This window comes from Dasypus novemcinctus, chromosome 2, assembly GCF_030445035.2.
Source record: "Dasypus novemcinctus isolate mDasNov1 chromosome 2, mDasNov1.1.hap2, whole genome shotgun sequence".
Classification (NCBI taxonomy): Eukaryota; Metazoa; Chordata; class Mammalia; order Cingulata; family Dasypodidae; genus Dasypus; species Dasypus novemcinctus.
In genome coordinates, this window is record NC_080674.1 from 180,481,647 (window position 1) to 180,505,100 (window position 23,454).

At 45.4% G+C, this 23,454-nt stretch overlaps 2 protein-coding genes across 4 annotated transcripts in view; one reads left to right on the forward strand and one right to left on the reverse strand.

The window, feature by feature from the left end:
• Nucleotides 1–23,454, forward strand: part of DOCK2 (dedicator of cytokinesis 2) — a 419,924-nt gene that overhangs the window by 211,057 nt on the left and 185,413 nt on the right. The gene's annotated exons all lie outside the window — the stretch shown is intronic.
• INSYN2B (inhibitory synaptic factor family member 2B) overlaps nt 9,282–23,454 on the reverse strand; it is a 103,656-nt gene continuing 89,483 nt past the window's right edge. For all 3 annotated transcript variants that reach the window (XM_004460204.4, XM_058282047.2, XM_058282055.2), the window contains one exon: nt 9,282–12,324. In XM_004460204.4, the coding sequence (XP_004460261.2) occupies nt 12,138–12,324 (187 nt within the window). In that variant the 3' untranslated portion in view covers nt 9,282–12,137. The remainder of the gene's footprint in view (nt 12,325–23,454) is intronic.

The window sequence follows — 23,454 nt, forward strand, 5'->3', positions numbered from 1 at the left end:
GTTTTCTCGACTAGAACTTTATTGGTGAGAAAGTCTCAGTGTCTCCTCAGAGCCCAAGGAGGAAGGTCCACTGCTCACTGCTGCCCTCAGAGCATCCAAGCTGGCCCTTGCCTCCTTCCCCAGGGCTCTCTACCTCCCATGCTTGCACCAACTCGACTCAACTGCTGTCAGTCCCACAATGCTCCTTTTCTCCTCCAAGCTGGCCTGTGTGCTGCTCCCTCTGGAACCCACTCCTAGGTCTTTCACCTGGATTTCTCCTGTTTCTCCTTCATGCCCTGACCTACGTTGAACTCTCTGCAGCTGAACCTCCTTCTGTACTCATCATCGGCCACGGGCACTGTTCTCTAGCAGTGCAGAACGACGCCAGCCTTGATCACGCCTGCATCTCCAGCAAACGCCGAATCCCTGACACACTGTTTGATCGCAGTGGTCACCTCCTGAATGAATGCAAGATCTTCTATATCGATCTTTATTGACACACAAGCCATCATTTCCCCCTAAACACTACAAGCTTTAGCATTATCACCCCATGTCCGGATCAGGCTAGGAGAGTAAGGGTGGAGGGAGATGTTGAATAGCTGGATCAAGTGGAAAGGAATGGGGGAAAGATGCTTTCATCCTCGAAAGGAGGTGGATGTGTCTGTAAACATAACAGTAAACATTTATTGAGCACTCCTCGTGTGCCAGAGAGCGTATCAAGCACTTTAGGGGCATTATTACATTTAATCGATGAGGTTGGGGCAATCATTACCCCTCTCAATGAGGAGACAGTGCCAGAAGGCTTACACACTTTGTCCAGCATCATGGGTCTGGTAAGGAAGAAGCGAGAATCCATATCCAAGTCGATCAGATTTCAAAGCCCTCATTCCTAAGCATTCCACTGTACATGTCTGTGAAATCGATTTCTGGAGGTAAAATGAATTTAACTGAGAACGTTCATGAGAGGGAGGGAAGCTGGGAGAGAAAGGGAGAGAGGGTGGGAGAGCAAGAGAGAGAAGGAGACAGGAATAGAGGAAGATGGGGGAGAGAGAGAGATTTTGGGTAGATTGGGGAGAATATCAAGTTAAGAAAAACTAAAATTGGCAAAGGAACCTCATTCCAGTTGATAGGCCATGGGTGGCATCCTCTTCTTGGGATAACTTGGGTGCTGCTTAGTGTGGGGGTAGGAAATATGTGCTGGGGGTGGGGAAACATTGCTTTCATAAGGATTTTGGCAGTTACATATCAGGGAATCTTGGTCTAAAATATATATGTAAAAGAATGGGTGAGTAGCGCCATGTCAAGGAACCTATACTGGCAGAAGTCAGATATCAAGGTAGACTTCCTAGAATTGGGTCTGGTCTTAAACGACATAGAAGTGGACTAGGTAGAGAGGAAGAATTGGGGCATTTTAAATGGGAGTATCAGTTCTTGCCTTCATCTCCTGTCTGTGAAACCTTCTCTTATACCTTTAGGCTATTGTTCTTTGTTCTTTTTCCATTTTCAACTATACCATTTACCATGTCATATTGGAATTTTCATTTTTATCTATGTTCTGCTTTAGATTGTAAGATCCTCAAGGAAGGAGTCTGTGTCCTACTTTTCTTTTGGGTTCCTGTCCATAGGTCCAGTCAGGGCTTAGCTATAGCAGGCAGCCAATAAAAGCTTATTGGAATGAATTAATGGAAAGAACAAACAAATTAGGGGGACAAATGAATGGCTAGCTTTAATTTTTTTTTTTTTTTATTTTAAAAATAAGAGAAAAGGTTTGCTTCTTGTCGGGCTTTCCCTTAAATTTCTTTTGTTTATATAAAATTTTCTAATACTTAACTAGGCCCATGTGATAGAATTCTTTTATTGAAATTACAGTGTGAGAGCTGGGGCATAAAAGAACCTGTTTCATTCTCCAAACTTTTCTTCTGTTCCATGATCAGCTGCAGAGACAGGCATGAAGAGGGAATATGAGTTCCTAAATTTGTTGTAACATCTACTGCATTCTGTCCAATTGAGCAGACCTTTGCTATAAGCAGAGAAAGTGCTGTGCGATAATAAAGAGGATGCTTCTGCTGCTGCTGTGAAAATGTCACACTCGGCTGTGACACATCCCTGGTTGTTCTGCAGGGGTGTTGAGCTCAGGCCCTGGAGAAGCTGCTGTCCATTGTACAGGCTTCTCTGGCCACCCAAGGAATGGAGCTATCAGAGCACGGAGAGGGAGAGATGGAGACAGAGTTTGGGAATTCTGCAGTGAGAACTGGGAAATGTGATTACACAGAGGGCCCAGAAGGCCATCGACTCCTAATAGTATTAGCTTCAACTCTCTCAATGCCTTTCGGCCTCGGTGAGTGGGGCTAGACAGATCTGATCTCAAGTGAGTAATTTTAAGGGCCTTCTTACAGGTAAGACTCCAGTGTGTCTCCTGCCCTCTTCCCTGGCACTGGAAGAGAGAGGTCAGCCTTTTCTTGTTCTAGAAGAACTTTAAAAGCAGACGTCTGTCATTTGGGTCTTGACTGAGCACCTTCGTGGCTCTTGATGGTTTTGAAGGGACTCGAGTGGGGAGCAAGTTGGGAGTTTGAAGGCATTCTGTTGTTGACAAACTGCTGTTCCCCTTTCCTCAAGGAGTGAGATCACGTTATTTCACTGCTAGGAAGTCTCCTCTCTTCCCTGTGCTGATCCTCAGTTCTCTTATCTGTAAAATGGGCATAATAATGGTTATTACCTGTGAATCCTATAGTGAGGAATGAATAAAAGTCTATGTGCTAAACTCACAGCACAGGGCTTGACATATAGTAGGCCCTTGGTAAGTAATAGCCATTGTTATGCCCTCTCCAGGTGGGAATCCTCTCCCTCCTTTGACACAAGTGTTATGAATAAGATTAAAAATTATTTTATGGCCCTGACTTTGCATCTTTCCTGGATTTGTGAAGCAAAAAGGACCTGCTGCTTCAGCTGGGCTGCGAATAAAGCCCCCATGGGATGGAGCAGGGCACCAGATGTCTGCCCCAAGGCCTGGGGCCCAGCCCGAGAGGAGAAGGCACGTCTGGGAGTGCCTTTGCCTGGCAGTCCTGCCGAGCAACGGAAGCTGCCCCCGCAGAACCCCCGGCAGAGCCACTGCTGAGGAGGTGGGCTTCCCCCACAGCTCTGCAGCCCACGCTGGGCCTGACCAGAGCCCTGGCCTTCTTCCAAGGGGCTCGAAGGAATCCATTCTGCCAAATGATCCTTCAAGGTCAGATCCATTTTTCTAGATTCAATAGCCATCAAGGGACCCGAATTTCAGAAAAGTGTGTGTAGGGGGGCATGTGGACCCTCATCAGACTCCCCCCAATGCCCAGTGGTCAGCCCCTGGACCCTGTTCTGAAGCCAAAAGGGTACTCGTGTCTTCAGACACTTTCATACTTACACTCTTTCTAAAATAATTTTGCTTTCCTTTTATAATCAGAACAACAAAAAAAAGCCCAACCCTATTTCTTTAAAATAGGAATTAACGAGAGTCAAACTTAGTGAAGTATTTTCATGCATGTCATTTTATTTCTCTTCTAAACAGACTGTGAAGCCAGAAAGGCAGATGGTTTCCTTTTGAAAATGGAGATGGGGGGATGGAGGTGAAGGTATTTAATCAAAATTGTGCAGAATTTCAAAGACAGAGGCCTGGCCTCCTGGTCCTGGTCTCTCCCATGAAACACTTCCTGTTTTCATCACCACTTTTTCTCCCAAGTCATTCAACAAAGTATCTGCAGTATCCCGGGCCGTGGGAAGAGCATGTGGAGGGCTCCACAGGTGGGGGAGATGGAGGCGCAAACCTCCTGGGGCAGGGAGTGGCGTAGCTCAGGGGTTGACCCCCGGGGCTTCACCGCCCCGGGGATGAGCGGGAGAGACGGACAAAAGGGGTGTCAGTGCAACAGGGTAAAGCAGCAGCCTGCACAAAGTGCAGTGGCATTCGGAGGATGGGATGACAAATTCCCTGGCAGGGGTGGGGGCGATCAGAAAAAGTTACAGAGACGAGGTGACATTTAAATTGCAACTTGCTTTCTGGCACAGGACTTAGGAGCCCAGGCCCCCGAGTTTGGCAAGCTTTGAAGGGCATCCAGCTTCTACCATCTCATGCCAAAGAGACTGTGAACAAATTCCTTATCTCCCTCAGCATCTCAATTTACTCATCTGGAAAAAGGGGATAATCCTTAACTATTTCGTATTATATATATATATATAAAATGAGCTATTTCAAGCAAAGCATTTAATATGTAGTACTAAATTTGTAGTGTAACTTTGGGAAATGATAGCCTTTATAATCAATACTGGTAGTACTATTACTACTCTTTTTTAATCCAAAGAGGAGGTGAGGATTATTTCCCATGACAGAAAAGTAATGGAAGGTGCTTGGGGTAGAGGGAACAGTACATGCAAAGACATGATATATAACAGTGTGTCTTTTTAGAAGTCCCAAGGAGAGGGGTGTGGGGGAAAGCAGAGTGGCAGGAAGTTAGGAAATAAGGTACAGGTTGAAGTTCGAGTCTAAGGAGTCTTGTTTGCTGTGGAAGAACTTTTACGCTCTTGGGCAGGGGTAGATGCAATTGGAGAAAGTCAGGGAAACCCCCCCCAGGCAGCTGCCCGGAGGCTGGGCTGGAGAGGGCTGGAGAACTGTAAGAGAAACTAGAGCTGGAAGGCTGTTGCCGTGGCCCACATGCAGGAGACAAGGACTCTTGGTGTTGAGGTCAAGACTTCCTCAGCTTAGGACTTGATAAAGCAAGGAAAGCTGTCCCTGTTCCCAGGGAGGTTAAAATCTACTGGAGCAGGGAGTGGATGTAGCTCAGTGGTTGAGCGCCCACTGCCCATGTACAAGGTCCTGGGTTCGATCCCCAGTACCTCCTAACAAATAACAATAAAATAAAATACATAGAAAAGAGTGGCATTGTTTTGTTTTGTTTTTAATCTGGTGGGGGGCGGGGACAGGGAGTAAGGGAGCAAAAACTAGTAAATACAATGTGAGACAAATAATCATCACGAGAGAATAACAAGGAGAACATTAACAGGATTAAAAGGAGGGGGCCCCACTGCCAGGTGAATCAGAAAAGGATGCTTGTTTATTGCTAGAATCCTCCCTCTGGGTCACAAACTTAATGAGACAAGGGCTGTGTCTCTACTGTCCTCTTAATGTCCTTTTTATTAAAAAAAAAAAAAAAGATTATGGGCTGAGGTGGTGGCTACACATCAGTGGAGGAGAGGCAGGGATCCAAACCAGGGCAGAAACCCGATTTTGTGAATGTGCTTGTTGGTGTTAGGCATTGCTTTGCTTTTGCTCTCTTTGAGCCCTAAAGCTCAGCTACAGTGCCTGCTGTTTTTATCTTAAAACAAAGAAGCAAATGAAAAACAATGATAACAACTTCTCATCTCCTCCATCACCTGTACTTTTTTCCCATGTGGGATTGGGCTCAGTTGGGCTTCATTTGCTCTGTGGGAGAGGTCTGTGAACTACTCTCTATATCAACAATAGAAATGACTCGGCCCATGAGGCTCACAAGAAAGATGCTTTTCTGTCACCATCACCAGGTGTCGTAACATTACCTGTGCTACCTGGGAAACCAAGCCACAGCTCTGAGTAGAGGCCACAGTGTTTCTGCCAGGAGAAAAAAATACACGTTCCATTTGGATGAAATTAATATTATATCGTATAGTTATAGATTGCAAGAATTTGTGAACCTCATTCATGATAGGAGAGCTTCCATTTCCTTTGGAGCAAATCCTTTGGTGTGATTTAATTGTCTTTTCATTTAAATTGTGGTTTAAGCCAAGGCAAAACACTTTGCCCAAAATGCTTCTTTAGTCAGACAGACCCTGTCTTCTTTAAATTGCATTTTGTCTGAAATGGACTAGGTCACATGTAATATATTCTGGCATTCTAATGGAAACATTACAGTGAAAATAGTTAACAATCTGCTTTAATTTCAAAACTCATTTTCTCTTTCATACAGTAAGGCAGTATCTTGGTAAAATGTGCAAAATGCACTGGGATTTAATTATGATGGCAATTTATTCTGAAATGAGGTTAAGCTCGGCTGCCAATATTCAGAATAAAAGTGCTGGGAGTTGCGTGGGTAGGTGATTGGGGAGGATGGCAGTGGCTTGAAGTTCCTGGGTCTGAATGCTTTGTGGGCCAGAGTAGAGTTAGGAGAAGCCGTGGGCATACTGGTTGCTGAAAGCCCTAACCTCTGGAAGGCTGCATACTCCTGGGACCCAAACTGAGACCATAGACATCAGGGCTACTGTCCGCCTATGAGGACTGGTGGAAAAGGGAAAGACACCTCTTTTTTCTCCTCACTGGATCTAATCCATTCTTTAATTTATTCCTGCAATAAATACTTGAATCCCACATGCTAAGTGCTGGAAATGCAAAGGCAAGCAAAAAATAAGCAAGATTTCTACCTTAGTTAGATTATAGGCTAACCAGACAGAAATACATTCATCAAAGAATGTCATAAATTCATGTACATCTGTGCTAAGAACTTGGTTGGAGAGGCCTCTGGAGTCAAGGGCAGGTCTAAGGCAGGTATGGCCTGGGGCAGTGGTGCTGGTCCTGGATGGCATTACCTGGGAAGCCTCTGGGGAGCTGGAAACTGCGCAGCAAGGGTACTCAGGCAGGAGGGATCGTGTGGATAAGCTCTTGCTGGGGGTATAAGGGGTGGGTGTTGGCACCGTGGATAAAGGAACTCAAGAAGGCTCAGTATGGCTTGAGGACTGCCAGCAAAGGGCACTGCCACAGGAGATTCCACGAGAGAGGCAGGTGTGGCCAGGTCATGACGACAGGCCTGGGCCGTTGCCCTAATTTTATTGGGAAGCCCTTGAGTGGTTGTGGCTGTGATATGGTTCCAATCTAAATTTTTCATGGATCACTCTGACTGCCATGTGGAGGAGACTGGATTGGAGAGGAAATGGAGTGAATGTGGGGAGACCAACTGTGATGCACTGGGGGAGGCCAGGCAGGAGGCGACAGTGTCTTGGAACAGGATGACATGGGGGAGAGGCACCCTGGCCTTGGGGCCTGGCTGATCCCGGCAATGAGAAGACCAAACACTGTGCTTTCCAGGTGATAGATCCCTGCACCTCAGGGGCAGAGGGCTCTGTACTAGGCAGGGGAAAATCATGTATTTGGGGGTGTGGTGTGATGCAATCAGTATGGAATTCAGGCTGTATGTCAGTTAAAAGAAGATGGGGAAGAAGTTAAGGTGAAAGTACCCAAAAAGAGATTATGATTGAGAAGCCAGTCAAACATGGTTGTACCAAGCGGAAACAGTGTTGCATTTGGATTTGTCTCCTAGTTCTTTTTATTGCAGGTGATGCTTGATGGGTGTGGTGACCATAAAACATCTAGGTTTCTTAAAAGGTAAAAAAAGAATACGATTTTAGCATACAGCCAGTTGCCACCAGCATCTTAAAATTAGAGCCTTTTCAAGTGAAGGTAATGCCCAGCTAATGAAGAAGCTGTATTTGAGTTAAGAATGGGTTTTAAGTCCAGCCTCAGAGTTTCTGGGACCTGCCCTAGGCCATGGGTCACCACCCACCATGTGTGGGTGCACCCAACAATCACTTGTCAATTGATTGCTACCAGCCCTTTGGTCAACCATTTACCTTCCTCAGTTGCTGTTAAAATGGAAGGAATCTGGCTCTTGAAGCCTCTTTGACCTCTAAGATACTAGATTCCATGCTATGAGAACCCTTCATTCCCCCAATGCTGGGCCGTTTTCTATGCCGGCATGCGTTCTCCCGGATCGCAGGACTTTGTTATTTGATATTCACTGTCATGTTTTCTGGTGGTTCTAAGGCCAGGAAGAGTTCATTCCTTATCAACCCCCTAAGAGCCCCTGTTTCTGAGGGGTTCTGAAAATCACTGCAGCCTCATGAAGGCCTCTTCTGTCCCCTCTCTCAATTTTCTTCAATCAACAAATGAAGGCAAACACATTTATGGAGCCTCTGTTCATTGTGCTCCAACCTTTCACTCAAGTACCTGTTGGGACACTCTTGGAAGGCCGGGTTAAGTTCAGCGCTGTAGAGGACTCTGAGGCTCACAAGGTTAAGTAACTTGTCCAAAGTCACTCAGCAAAAGAAAGTAGCAGAATGGCGTTGAACCTGGGATGTCTGATACTGTGCCCACTTATTTTTGGCTTGCTTGTTTGTTTTTTCATAAAATTGCTGGTTCCCAAAGTGAGAGACTCCCAATCCAGGGGTAAACAAGCCCATTTTAGATGATTCATGGAGAAGGCAGGGAAAAACATGGAACCACATGATAGGAAAATTGTTTTCTTTCAATTCTCCCTCAAACATCCTGAGTAGTCAAGTTGAAAAGGTGTTTGGTGTAATGTGACTTTTGTGCGTGCTGAATATTTGCTGATCTCCCTTTTTAACAAAGAGAACTGGTCTCAGGCTTAGTTCCTTCAAAATTCTAGCAAGAATTTAATAAAAGTATTTCGATATCATCTTCTATGTATGGCATATGATTATTGGTTTTCCTTTTGGTGTCTACATAGAGTTGCCCTTTAAGGAAAAAATAAGCAACGAAAAATATTGAATAAATTATAGTTTAGATGTTGTGATGGTCTGAAGCTCTACGGACTACAGAAAACTATGTTCTTAAAGCTAATCCAGTCCTGTGGGTATAAACCTATTGTAAGTAGGATCTTTTGATTAAGTTGCTTTAGTTAAGCCATAGCCCAGGGTGGGTCTTAATCCTGTTACTGAAGTCCTCTGTATGAGAATGAAATTCAGACAACAAGAGAGAAAACCGTGGAAGCCAGAAGCCTAAAGCCACAAAACCTGGAAGAGAATTGAGAGACCAGCACCCACTGCCATGTGCCTTGCCATGTGACACAGGAATCCAGGATCACCAGCAGCCCGTCTGCCAGAAGAAGGAATCGCCTTGATGATACCTTGATTTGAATGTTTTCATGGCCTCAGAACTATAAGCTTGTAAGCTAACAAATCCCCATTATAAAAGCCAACCCATTTCTGGTGTATTGCTTTTGGCATTCTAGCAAACTAAAACAGGTATATAGGCGTAAGTGTCAAAATCACAAATGTGTATCCATCTGAATGAAACTGGACTGCCACATTGATTCACACTGCCTCCCTCACTGCCAGGACACTGGGGATTCATATGATCTTGTTTCAAAGCTGTTCTTTGTATGTTTCCCTGAGAAATATACAGAAGCAACTATGATAAAATCATCCCTCCCCTTAGGGCCATTGAGGCATTCTCCTTAAGTTTAGTGTTTATAACCCAAATCAATCCAAGCTAGTAATGGAGTCTTAAAACCTAGGAAAAATATGTAAGTTTATTCCAAAAGATAATATTGAATTTAAAACAGTTTAGAAATTTACAAAACCTTACATTAATACAACGTCTTTAAGAAGGTGCTCTACAGATGAGCTCGTATTGAGTTCCAAATATAGTGAGTATGCATTTTTTTTTAATGACAGGGAAAGCAGCTACATAATCTCCTGCAACTTAAGTTGATGTATCCTCTTTTTTCTCTTTAATTTTTTAAAAGTAATTTTGCTAAATTAATCTCTCTCCTGAAAACCCTATAACCAACCTCAAGTACAGCATTTCTGTAGAATATCACAGCAGATGTTACATAATATTTTACAGAGCAGAACTGATATTCACTTGAGTAGATGAGTATAGAGTCTTGGTTGATGTATGTGTATTTTTAAACATATAGATGATCATTTTTATTTAGCAGAAAAGTGTTTACCAAATCCTTTACACTCAGGATGATGTTACATGTTCAGTTTGCAGAAGAGATCTCCTTCCAAGTTTCAGGTTCCAAGCAATACTGTGTTGTGCTTTGGTATAGAATCATTATAGACTTGTTTGGTTTTATTTCTAGAAATGCCCACCTTTTCCAATGCTGATTTCATTTAACTCAGTTTTGAGTTTATCTGAGCCCCCAACTCCACATGAGTATATACTGACATGAACTTCTTATATCCAAGTGTGGGTAATCCTTTCTGTGTCCATTACGTCAAGCGTCTCTTCATCATTCCAGGCTAACTTTGGTAAATGATTCAGCTCAACTCTGAATAGTTTTGCTCGTTTGATGTTGGACCCTGCACAGAAGCTATCAAGTAGCAGGGTAGGTGTTCTTATCCCCATTTGAAATTGGATAAACCGGCCCTGAATGTTTAAGCCATTTGCCAAAGGTTAGTGGAATAGACTGCTCTGTTGTCTGGGTCTCTTAATTCTGGGAACAGGATTATTTTCATTTTAGCAAGCTGCCTAAGAGTATAAATTCATTTGAAAATTTGCAAATTGAGGGAAAAAAGCAAATTAAGATGGAAGCCCTATTACAAGATAAAATTATATAATAGATCCCAAATGATTTTGCCTTATTGGATTATCCTCTGTGCTGTTCTTTTTCATTTCTGGGGCCAACTGAGAGTCAATTGTATGGCTACAGAAAGAAGGATCTGTGGCTTTTAGCCAGTGGTAGCATAGCTTACTGAAATGTGGCTTCTTAAGTATGACAAGTGTATTTATCTTAATTCTAACGTGATGTTATATATTCCAGTCTCATTTTGTGGGTTTAAACATTACGCTAGAAACAGAACAAGAACATCTTGAATGACATTCCAAGACTTAAATAGTGCAAGCCGAGATTCCTTGCCAAATTTCCCTCTTGCTCTCACTGAGATAGCTCTGTGCACTGCAGCGCTCTGACAGGGGAAGGTGAAACTGTTGGGAGTGGTTTGCTCAATTAGTCTCAATTTGCAGCAGGGTGCGTACATCCCACCTACACATGGGTGCTGCACTCTGTGAAGAATAAACTCAAAACACTGGATCTTCAGAAAGGAGGATTATGAAACGCCTCTTTCAGTTAATGTCTGTTTAGCTTTAGGGTCCCTTTTCTAGCAGCATCAGACCATCCACAGGATGGTAGAGACGTAATCTGAGACTTGCCATCCTACCCTACTTCCCCAAGGGTGTGTAGCAATCACTTGCCATCCTACCCTACTTCCCCAAGGGTGTGTAGCAATCACTTGCCATCCTACCCTACTTCCCCAAGGGTGTGTAGCAATCACTTAATTATATTACCGTAGTAGTTTGTTTAGCCATGCAAGATTGTCTGGACCCACATTTATATGGGCCTGTCTAAAGAATGAGCCAGATCTTCAAAGAATTCAGACACTGGGCAAAAAAACTCTTTAATACTAAAATGGAAAAATAGACATCTTCCTCCCCAGTCCTGCTGCTGTTTCAATAAGGTGACCGTTGCTGGTCACCAGGCAGGGCGACTGTGTGGAGTACTATGCTTTTGAAGCTATCACCAAGGCTGCTGCAGAGGTGAATGGGTGAGAAGCAGTGTTGTGTTTTATGCTAGCCTTATTTATGCTAACTGACAGGCAGGATGCTGGAGCTCAGGCTCTTAAATGTTGCAGGTAAATTAACAGTGAAATCGCAAAGTTCAAACCCAACCCAGATTCTACCCATCTGGAGGGGGTCTCAGGCCCCAGGCAGAGAAGCATAATGATCCAAGGCGGGCCATGGAGTCGCTCCAATTGCCAAAACCCTCTTTGAATTTCAGCCACGTTGGACAGCCACACTGACCAGTTCCTTCTACCCTTGGGTAAGCTTGGGGGCGACAGTGAGGCCCCCACAGCATGAGATGTCGAGTCCTTGATTTGGGGCCCCAGCCCACCAGAGCCATCTTGCATTTTCATGCCCTGCCCACTCCTATTGTGCTTATGTACACTGATAGCTTAGGGAACTGCCAGTGGACTCGTTTTTTCCCAGGGCATCTTTTTATGACCCCCCTCTAGCCTCCAGCTCTGTATGACACTCTTTTTCCTTTTGGGGTGATGAACCTGGGATGGGAAAGAAGCGCCTCGCCTCATGGAGGTGTAGGAAAGCTCTGTGGGTTGTTTTGCTCGTGGCGGGTATCTGCACTAACAAGGCGGGATGTGTGGCAGGGAGCGAGTGGTCACTCAAGCGTCCGTGACGTCCTCAGCAAGCAGTGGCACTCACTCAGGCCAGGTCTCTGGCAGCAGCTAAACCGGCCCCAAAGCTTTTCTGGTTTGCAGGCCAAGCGGCTCTCAGCCCTGGTTGCGGGCGGGGGTTTCCCCGTCCCAGGGAGGCCGTTTGGGAGGGCAGGTGGAAGGGCCCAGCAAGCTCAGATCCACCAGAAGCATTTCTTCTTCACCTTCTTGGTTTTCCGCCTTAAGTCCTGTTTCTCAGGGACTGGGGCCTCTGCTGGGGGCTTTGCTAGGGGAGATGTCTCCTCCACTGGTTCTGCTTCCTCCAGACTCTGTAGAACTTCATGGAACCTTCCTTCCTGTTGCCGAAAATCATACTCTACGCTGAAAAACAGAGAATGGGTGGAAAGTAAATTCAGCACACACAGATTTAGCATCACCAAGTGCCCCAGCTGACATGTGAGAGAATGGGCTTTGGGTTCGAGTCCAAAATCCTCAGGTACCTACCAGCTGTGTGACCTTGGGAAAGTTAGGCAACCTCTCCATACCTCCATCTCCCCATCGATGGATCTGACACCTGTAATGACCCCCTCATAGGGGTCTTATTAAGATTAAATGAGGCATGTAATATGGCAGCCTGATAGGGGGTGTTTGGTGAATACATCTCCCATCTCTCTTACATTTATTCAATGCTTTTAATTTTTAATGATTTTTGTGTGTTAGGCATAAAAACTGTCTCATAAATGATTCAATTAACACAGAGGAATACATGCAAATCATGACAGCTCCCTCCACCTCTGCTGCTTCCGCTTGACTCTGTAAGGGCGACCACCCTCAGGAGTTTACCGGGCAGGCAGTCGCAGGCCTCTTCTGTCCCATTACACACAGAAGCCTTGTGTGCTCCTCATAGGCACTTGTTTACCAGGAGAGCAGGCGAGTTGTGACTAAGTACACAGGCTCTGGACGCTGGGGTGTGAATCCAGGCTCCTCCATTCCCCAGCTGTGTGTGTGACATTAGGCAAGTCCCTTTGCTTTTCTAGTGCCTCTGTTTTCCCATCTGTTAAATGGGGATAATGATAGCACCTATCACTGAATATGGAAAATGACTCCTATGTGTAAAACGAGATCTTAGAAATCAAGTGCTTAGAACAGTGCCAGGTACAGAGTAACAAGCCCTCCAGATGTGGCAGCTCCTACTACTGTTATTATCATCTTCATTGACCTCATTACTTCTGATATGCTACACCTGGTTCTTTGACCTGCTTTTCAACTTAATGGGGCTCTTGGAGATCTTTACATACAAGTCTACTTGATAGTGTTCTACAATACTGATATAGTTAAACACTCTTCTTTCGAAGGACATTTCCTCCTCTCCTTTTCTTTGCTGTTGTGTGTATGTGTGCATGTGTGTAGGTGTTGGAATCGGAAACGTATAGGCTCATCGTATCGCATCGTCTCCCACTAAGCTCCGTGGCACTCGGAGGTCTGGCATCACCATTGCTTTGGTCCGTGGGGGCACAGGTGCTTGTGCTCCCTCTGACCTGACCTTGGCAGACCTGGGGAGTCAGGCTCAGCCTCCCGAACCCAGGGAGCCAGGCTGGAGGAATCCCTGCAGGCTGTGCCTGGGCTCCCTCTGCCTGAAATTGTTCCTTCTCCTCCTAAGAGATTTACTTCTGGAAGAGTTTTCAGTTCAGGGCTGCTTATATAAAAGGCTCCTATGCTGCTAAATGTGTTGGTTACCTGGTTTCATACTTGAGCTCTCAGAAGGCCCAAGGAGCCAGCGTGGGAGTGTGGCACGCAGAAGAAATGCGGAATTATCAAAACGGTGCATTCTCCTTGTTTAGCAGGGAAGGTTGTGGATGAGAGATGAAAGGCCCATGTTGGCTGAGAATGTGGTGTGGTTGGCTCAAGCCTCTGCACCCAGCAAGGGCTACAAAGTAGCAGTCATTCAGGAACGCCTGCCCATGTCCGCTGCCCCCACAGCCCCTCCAGACTCAGTGCTGGGGCTGCTGAAGAGGCAAACCGTGATGGCCGCCCATGACTAATGAAATCTCCCAATGGAGCCTTGTCGCAGGGCATTCGGAGATGGAAGGGCCTGGCCTAAAGAGGCTGGAGGACGAGGTGGCCTCCTTGGTAGCCAGACTGATGGGTGTCTGCCTAGGGGGCAGCGGGGAGGTGAGTTTAACTGGTTGGTTTCTGTGTTTTTGGTAAGCTCTACCCAGAGTTTCTTTCTCTTGGCTTATATCCGTCCCCTTTCTGCTCCTCCCTCGCAGGGTCTTTCTCTGTATAGGGGACATAATCCTGACGTGGCAACCTTGGTAATGGATGGCACACAGGCCGTGTGCAAAGCACGGATTAGCTGGGAGATCTTGGGGCAGTCAGTTCCCATTTTCAAGCAAGTGTCCTCATCTGTAAAATCAGCATGTTACCCTGTAGTAGTTTGGCAATATTTATGAATTCCAGAAACAGATACTGGATTATGTTTGTGAGCTGGTCTTTTCCTCTGGGCATATTAGATTATATTGGATCCATACGGTTTACTTGATTAAATTATGATTAGGGCTTTGATTGGACCACGTCGGTAGGGCAAAGGATAGAGTTGGGCATTTTTGAGTTGGAGCCCAGGAAGTAAACTCACAGGAGAAGAGCACAGAGGAATAGAGAGGGCGCCTTACACAGGGCAGAAGCCCTGGGGAGAGAGACAGGGTCATTTGCTTGATAGTCTACAGCTGGCCTTATGGAGTGAGCAGAGCAGCTGAGCCCAGAGAGAAACAGAGCCCTGGGAAGAGAGGAAACCAAGAAGCCTGAACTCTTGGCAGACGTCAGCAGCCGTCTTACCCCAACACATGGCAATAGACTTTGATGAGGAAAGTACTTACTCTTTATGGCCTGGTAACTGTAAGCTTCTACCCCAAATAAATACCCTTTATGAAAACCAACAGGTTTCTGGTATTTTGCATCAGTGCCCCTTTGGCAGACTAATACATTCCCACCCACAGGTTCTCGGTGGAGTTTTAATGCCATTATAAGCGTACAATGCTCAGTGCAGAGCTAGGCACAGAGTGTTCAGCCAGTCACTAAACACAAGATTAATGAGCACCTTCCATGTGCTAGTCCCTGTTCTAGGTGCAGAGGAAGGAGTTATAGACAGACAGACACCTGTCCTGACTTGCTGGTGCTGCTAGTCCCATGTCTGTGTCCTCAGTAGATGCCAGCACCTGCAGCTAGTGCAGGGCCTCCAGCCAAGGCCCAGGGGCTGCCGGGTCTCTGGGTAGGAAGACTCACACACTGAAGCTTCCTCTTCTAGAATGCACTGAGGACTGCGCCCCCCTCAGTCTCAGGTGGTGCAGTGGGCTTCTGACTGCACCAACCTGTGCCTCACTCTCCCCAGTAAATTCAGAGACTTGGGAAGAGTTGTCTCTGTCAACCTCTGCATTGCAGCAAGGAAGGAATTTAAAGCAGTGAGCTGCAAGTCTCCTTCTCATCTCCTGTTATAGCACTAGGAATGTGCATAGCTCAGAGAGAGGGAACATCTACATTCCCAGTTCTCCTGTCTCTGGAATAGCCTGGCCCTCTCCACCAAGATAGAAAACCTGTCTTCATCCTGGAGCATCAGATTGAGCTTGACAGTGGGTACATGGGCTTGCTCTGGGGTTTTCAGTACTATCTGGTATAGGACCTTCCATCCATCCATCCATCTATTCATCCATCCCTCCAGCCATCCATCCTATTCTAGGCCTGACACTGGGGCACAACAGCAAGCGTCGCAAACTTGAACACTGCCTGTGCTGAACTTGCTTCCCACCTTGCGAGACAGACAATTATTAAATGAACAATTGCTGCTTCTTTGTCTCAACTATCCCTAAATACTCCCAGCTCTTCTTCCGTATGCCCCTGCCAACTTCTATGAACACACACACGCACCATCCCACCAGTTGCCTTCCTCTCCTTACACCTGAAATGTATCTGACCTCATGATTAAAACAAATGAACAATCACCAATCACCTGAGCTTGTGAAGACTCACAACAGTATCCTAACCAATTAGATAAGTAGAGCTCAGAGTAATACCAGAACATGGACAGAACTGGAAAGCCCAGGGAGAAAAGAGCCAGGAGGCAGAATGTAGACTCTGATTTATCGCCGCAATTTGAAGTGCAGCTCAGTAGAGAGGATGGAGCAAGGCCTTCTGAGCTGGATACTCCTGGGTTTGAGTAGACGCTGCACCATGTACTAGCTGGGAGGTGGGCAAGTTGCTTCCCTTTTCGGACTCAGTTAGGCATGGTGGTTATAATTCTATGGGGTAGTTGTGCAGGTGTGATACAATAACAGGTGAAATGTTCTCACATTGGACACGGTCCCTGCCCACTGCACTCCTCGCTAAGTCCTTCTGTCTTCATGTCTTAGGTGATCAATGCCTCACCCCCTCACTTATACCTTCAGATCTTCGGTAATTGTCCACCTTAATGCAGCATCGCTCTTCACCCCTCCCTCCATGTACATTCAGGAAAGAATACACTTTTTATGTTTCTATGGAAACACAGCAGGGTTCCATTGTAATCACTGGGATTTAGGGAGCTCCCCGCCCCCCTTTTGCAACTGCCCCCACTGGTCTTGACAATTTAAAGGGGATTGAAAGTGACTCTCTTTTCAAGGCCATACAAATAGCAGAGTATAGAGAAGCGTGTGTGTGCTTTGCAAAGAAATTGATTAATGTTTTTTTTGGGCCAAAGCAATTTATTAACATAACATAAAATTGTCAGTTTTCTTCTTATTCGTCCGTTTGGCAAAATACTGTTTGGTTTGGTGGGGAGGAGAGGGAGTATATCTTGCTTTGGTGGCAGCTGCCTCGTAAACGGGAAGGGGGCTGTGCCTTTGCTCTCTCAACTGCGTTTCATCTTGATGCTGGGTGGAAAAGAGACGATGCCCCTCAACTTCCTGAGCAGCCAAACCACAGCATCTTCAGCAATGCTTTGAAAAGGAGAGTAAGTTACCTAATTGGTGAGAAGCCAAGTAAACTCTTAGCAGAGCTTATTTGTAGATGCTGGGCGGGGGGACTCTTTCTGCCTTGCGTTTAGGCTCAGGTATCAAGGGAGAGGTTTACATAACCTCTCCAATCTCATGCCTCCCTTTCCTCCTTCTTCTTTCCTCCCTGCCCTCCAACCTTATTCCATATACACTCTGTATTCCATGCAGGATAATGAGAAGGAAGAGTGGTGCTGAATGCTTAGTTTATGAGGAGTCCTGGGGGCAAATGGTGGTCAAGGAGGTGTGACAACACAGGATCCAGGCATGGAGCCAGGCAGAGCATTCGAGGTCTGTGGGGCTGGTCCTTGGAGGATGCTTGGAATGCCTGGCCTGGAGCATGGTTCAGGGATGCCCAGCTCACTGCCTGGGGAGCCACAGCCAAGGTGAAGTCTGAGCATGGTGCCACAGTGCGTTTGGAAAGTGAGCTGTGTGTCAACTAGGAATGGATAAGTGCTTTGGGGCTCCCCTCTTAAGGGCACCTCACTAATCTAGCTAACAGGTCAACGCTCCAGCCATCATGATAGGTGAAAAGCAGAAGGATGTTTTTCTAGGTACTTGGAAACAGCAGGAGCCCTAAGTCATGGCTTCTCTGGAAGAAGAAACAGTGAGGAGCAAACAGTGAAAAACAGATAAATAAGTAAATACGTGGACAAACAACAGAGCTGGATTCTGGATATAGGATCATTGCTGGGCAAGCTAAAGTTGGGTGAGCCAAAAGGAGATAAAAGTTTTTATGGAGACAGACAATCAAACCACCACTTCAGACCTGTGATTTCATTTTATCCTCACTATCGCCAAAGAAGGCAATGAAGGTGGTTCTCCACATTTAAAGGAGATGCAAGTTGGCAAAGGGAAGTCACACTGTGAGTTACCATCAGAATCCAGACCTGGTGCCTGATTCCGAAACCTTTGTGTTTTTTTTTAATCACTAAAGAGGGATCAAATGTTTTCACTAAGGCCCTGACTCTTTCCAGGGTCTTATTCTAAGAAGAAGAAACAAGAAGAGAGTAACTGGACCATGTTAGGTTAGGATACAAGGTAATTTAAATGAGCAAATATGGTAAGGCAAATGGCTATCGTGTAAGGAATGAAATCTACGTTCTAGATACTATGCTACATGTGTATACTCATTCTCTCAGGTAAGTCTCACAGCCCTGTGTGATTGACATTATCTTTTTTTCACATTGAGGAAACTGAAGTCAGAAGTTAAATATTTTTTCAAGGGCACAATGCTAGTAATTGATAGAGCCAGGATTTGAATTCAAACTGTCTAACCCCAAAGCATGTGTGCAGTTGTCTTTATCTGTGTGAGATCTGGATGGGACAATGTGTATGGGGTGGGGTGTGGGGGAGCTGTGCAGTAACCGTGACTTTGTGCTCCTGAATGACTTTCTGGCCCCTGTGGAACTGATCCAATGAGGGGCTGGGCTTCAAGGGGGGTCTTTTATGGTCCAACTGACCAGCTGTGATGGTCTGAAGCTATAGGGACTCCCTGAAAAGCATGTTCTTAAAGCTAATTTCTTCCTGGGTGTGTAAACCTATTGTAGGTAGGACCTTTTGATTGGGTTACTTCAGTTAATGTGTGCCCCAGGGTGGATCTCAATCCTCTTACTGAAATCTTTATTTTATAAGAGAATGAAATTCAAACAGAGAGAAAGCCATGGAAGCAAGAAGCTGGAAGTAACGAAACCCAAAACAGAAGGGAGAAACCAGCAGATGCTGACATTTGCCATGCCATGTGACAGGATCACTGGCAGCCAGTATTCAAGGAGAAAGCGTTGCCTGATGATGCCTTGATTTGGACATTTTTCTCCATCTCGAAACTTTGTTTGTAAGCTCGTAAATGCATCCCCATTATAAAAAGTCAACTCGTTTCTGGTATATTGTTTACAGCAGCCCAGCAGACTAGAACACCAGCCCATCCAGAAATAGTCTATCTAGATTGCAGGGGAATTCTGACAGGGAGGCTGCATGCCCAGAAAAGTTGTACACCCCAGAAGGAGGCAGCTGAATCAAGATGATATCTGGGCTTAGCAATCTTGGGCCTAATGTAGGCTGCTCAAGTCTCCAGTGGGCCCTTTGCATTTCCCTCTGAGCAAGGGGGTCTTGTTTTCTTGGGCAGAGACATGGGTGACAAGCCACAGCCATAAACCATATACTACAAGCAAGCTGAATTGAGAAATGAATGATCCGTGGAGCCTCCCTGAAGATGAAACATCTTCCAAATTCCTCTCCACCCCCTCTTCATCTCTTCTTGGAGAGTTTCTGTGGCACCTCTCTCCAAGAACCCAGGTGCACCACAGATTTATTGACCTTCCACAACTTTCTTTTTAAAAGAATTAGCTGCAAGAATCAATGGATATAGGAAGGCAGTTTTATTCCTGTCCACTTGGATAAATCACACCACTTTGGAAAGTGTCTTCGGGGAAGAATTACAGTCTGGGAAAGTGGAAGGTTTAGTTTTACTGTTTTTTTCCCTTAACCTGGAAAGGATATTGTTCCTAAAACTTTCTCCTAATGACCAGTTTGCTCATTATTTATAGGGCATATATTTGAGCTTCACAACTTGCAGCCACTTCAAGTTGGGAATTCCATCCCTTTCTCTTAGGGCATTTGTTCACTGATGAGTCCTCAAAAAATCACAGGTTTTCTGCTTGATACATAAATAAGCAGGACCAAGCTGTAGAAACCTGAGCTGTTGATAGCTACCTTTGAAAGAAATCTGCCTTTATGGTTCTGTGCAAAGAGGTCTACAGGGTAAGCCCTCGGAAAGGGAGTTCATCTCTGAGAATTTTAATGCATACCTTCACTGCTTATGCAAGGCCAAGAGGACAGAAGGGAAGGGCAAGGAGAGCTCCTGAGAGTGGGACTTTTGTTCAGGCCCTGGCTCTCGTGGATCTTGGACAAGTCACTTAACCTCTCTGAGTTTCAGTTTCCTCATCTATAAAATGGAAATAATACCCATACCCCACTTTAGGGCTGCTGGGAGTCTAAAATGAGATGATGCCAGCACAGTGGTGAGCAAGGGTCCTGGCACAGTGCCTGGCCCGACAAATGGTAATGGTTATTATATTAACTTGACGGAGGAATGAAGATTGGGTCATTCCGTGGTCAACTGTGGCCTCCGTGCCAGCAGCCATCATTTGTTATTCCTGTGGAATACTCACCTTGCTTGATTTTATATTTATGGCATGTTTCAGTCTCTTCAGCTATTAATGCATTAAGATAAGTTTCATTTTTATTGCAGATAAATTGCTGTTGCTGCAAATCCTATTTCTTTTCCCTTACGCTATACGGCAGGGAGAAAAAAGAAAGAGATAAAGCCACTTGAGCAAAGCCAGGAATAAGACAAATATCTTGGATATCAACCTTTCAGGGCTCAGAGAAATTTTCACTGTACCCCAAACTTTATGTCTGTTTTCCAGAGAGACAATCTAAGCTAAGGGGTTCTGGATGCTGTGGCCATGAAGGTCACAATCCAGCCTCTGAAGCAAATGTTGCTCAGTCCAGATTGGAACTTGATTAAGGGCTGCAGCTGCCTCTGTGGTAACTAGAAAGAACAGATATGATGTGTTTTTGGTAATTATTTTTCACTGCTGGCCAGAAAGTGGCTGGTGGCTGGAAGACGAGGCTCTCCAGTTCACCTGGCTCCACACTGAGAGCATCATAAGAGACCAACGGAAAACACTAAATAATTTAAGTGGAAAGTTGGTTACCAAACCCCTAGAACTGAGTGCATATTGCATTTCAGTGACTTTAAGTCTCTGGCAATCCTAACCACAGAAGGAAACCCGAGGAAAGGCTCTCAGTGCCACCCAACTATATGGCCTTAGGTGGCTCATCTAGCTCCCCAGAGCTTCCCTTTCCTCAGCAGGGTGAAGCCCTTGTTTTCTCCTTTGGGGTTTACAGCTGCAAGCCATTGGCCCATGTTCCAGGGAAATGCCTTGTTGTAGATTCTGACTATCAGAACTATGAGGGGAAGGACCAGAAGTCCACAACTTCTTCTCTGTCTGGTTTAGAAGGCGTCTTAATAATAGTGGAGGAATCAATAATGTTGAGAAAGCAACTCAAGTCTAGAGTTTGAGGCACTAAGAGGGCAGTGATAGAGTGTGCATCATTTAGCTCCATGCTTATTGCTTGGTTCATGAGTACAAGGTGGCCATGTCCTTTTCCTCAAGTGTGTACACACACTTTGCCATTCACTACCTGATCTCAGATGAGGCCCAAGAAGCTGGGAGATGAGGGAGATGTAAGAGACTAAGGATGTAAGAATGATGAATGCAAGCCTAGGCCCCAAAGCAGACTGAGAGAGGCTCATTTTCTCTTCTCATTGGGAAAAAGAGGCTTCAGAAGACACCCTTATTTCATTAGCAAATGCCCTCTTCTCCTTCCCTCCCCCTTTGCTTTTGTTGTCGCCAGCACACTCAGTTAGATCTGTATATGACTATCTACATGATCAAAGCCAAGGAGAAAGTAAGTCATCTTTCCAATGATGCATTTAAAACAAAAGTTAGTTTCTGGGCTGTTTTATAAACAAAGATTTTCTATTAAAGGACATGGAGCCTGGCTCTTCCACAGGCTTCTGCTAAATTGTCTGCCTTCTCTTCCTTTCAAGATGCTGATTGAATCTAATTCAATGTTTCTCAAACTTTGTTGGGCATCAGACTTCTTGGGGAGTTGCTGTACCTGCAGATGCCCATCCTTCACTCCACCCTGTCTGATCTGGCAGATTTGGAAGGTGAAGCCCAGTAGGTTCTGATGCAGGTGGTCCATGATCATACTTTCGGAACACTGTTTAAGGTCTGCATCTTTAACACATCATGCCCTTGGCCTAATAGAACTCAGCGATAAAATGCTGATAAATTGCTGAACCCTAACACTCATCCAATGGGTCTGGCCTCTGAAGGCAGAAGGCTGTGGAATCTGGCTTGTAGGCAGACAGAACTGAGTTCCAATCTTCCCATTGCCATTTACTAAGTTCCAGAATACCGAATAATTGCCTGAGCCTCAGTTGTCTCATCTGCAGTATCAGGATACTTTGACCTCTCTAGTATAGTTGAAGATTAAATATGAAAAGATAAGGTACTTATCAGGATCAATAAACACTAGACACTCATAAATGGTAGCTCTCTTCTTATTTCTTTCCCCTAAGTTTCAACCTAACAGAGCCGTGAGCTCAGCTAGCAGTGATGGTTGTAAAAATCATTCAAGTGAAAAAACTGACCTCCAATTAGATGCGAGTAATTTATGACTTATAAGGGTTTAATATGGGCACACCAGTTTTCTATTGCTGCTGTGACAAATCACCACAAACTTAGTGGCTTAAAACAGTACACATTTATAATCAGGAGTCCTCCAGAACAGTAAATCCAAGTGTCAGCAGAGATGCCTTCTTTCCAGAGGCTCTAAGGCAGAATCAGTTCCTTGACTTTTCCATCTTCTAGAAGCTGCTCCCATTCCTTGGCTGGTGGCCACATCCCTCCAACCTCTGTTTCCATTAGTGTGTCTCCTTCTCTGACTCTGACTCCCCTGCCTCCCTTTTTCCCTTATGCAGACCCTTTTGAATGCCCATGCCCCACCTGAATGGGCCAGGATACTTGCCCCATCTCAGCCATCTCAAGATCCTTAACCCAACCACATCTGCGGAATCCCTTTTGCCATCTAAGGTATTATCATCACAGCGTTGGGGATTAGAACATGGGCATCTTGATGGAGTGGAGGGGGAGGTTTATTCTTCTGCCTGCCACACTGGTATTGGTATTTTTACCAAGGCAACCAGCCGCTCTAATGCTTTAATTCCCTCTCCCAAAGAGATCATTAGGGGAAGTGCAGGCACTCAAGATGAGAGCCCTTTTAGCCTTGAAGGGAGTTGGTGGTTCTTCACAAACCAAGCTTTGCCTTCCCACCACAGTCAGTGCAGAAGTACAGGGCAATAATGAGGGAAGGCCATGATGGAAGAGGACCTCAGCATCCTGTGATGTTGCAGCAGGCCTTCTGGGTCATCAGCGGAAGATCTGATTAGGCTTCATCTCATTGAGAGCCTGCCGCGTTCCAGGTACTGGAACCCTGACGACCCATGTAGTCTATTCAGTTGTTTTTTGATGTGGTTTGAGAGGATGAATGGCGGGCCTGCTACACAGAAGCCTTCCCACCCTAATAAGAACATGGAGTAACCAAGACCCTATGTTTCTCTGCCTGTTATGGCTTGAATTGTGCCTCCTCCCCACAAAAGATATGGGTAACCCTCAGTCCTGAGAAGGTGACCTACATGGAAAAAGGGTCTTTGAAAATATAATTAGTTAATGTAAGGTTCAACTGGACAGACAGACACAGGGAAACACAAATGTGTTTTGGGATATGGCGAGTGTAAGATGCCTTTGCGATACGAAGGTGGAAATGTCTTGTCAGTTGAAAATGTATGTGTGGCACTCAGGAAAGAGGTAGGGAAAGGTTGTGCCACTGAAATATACTTAAAGTCCTGAGGGCC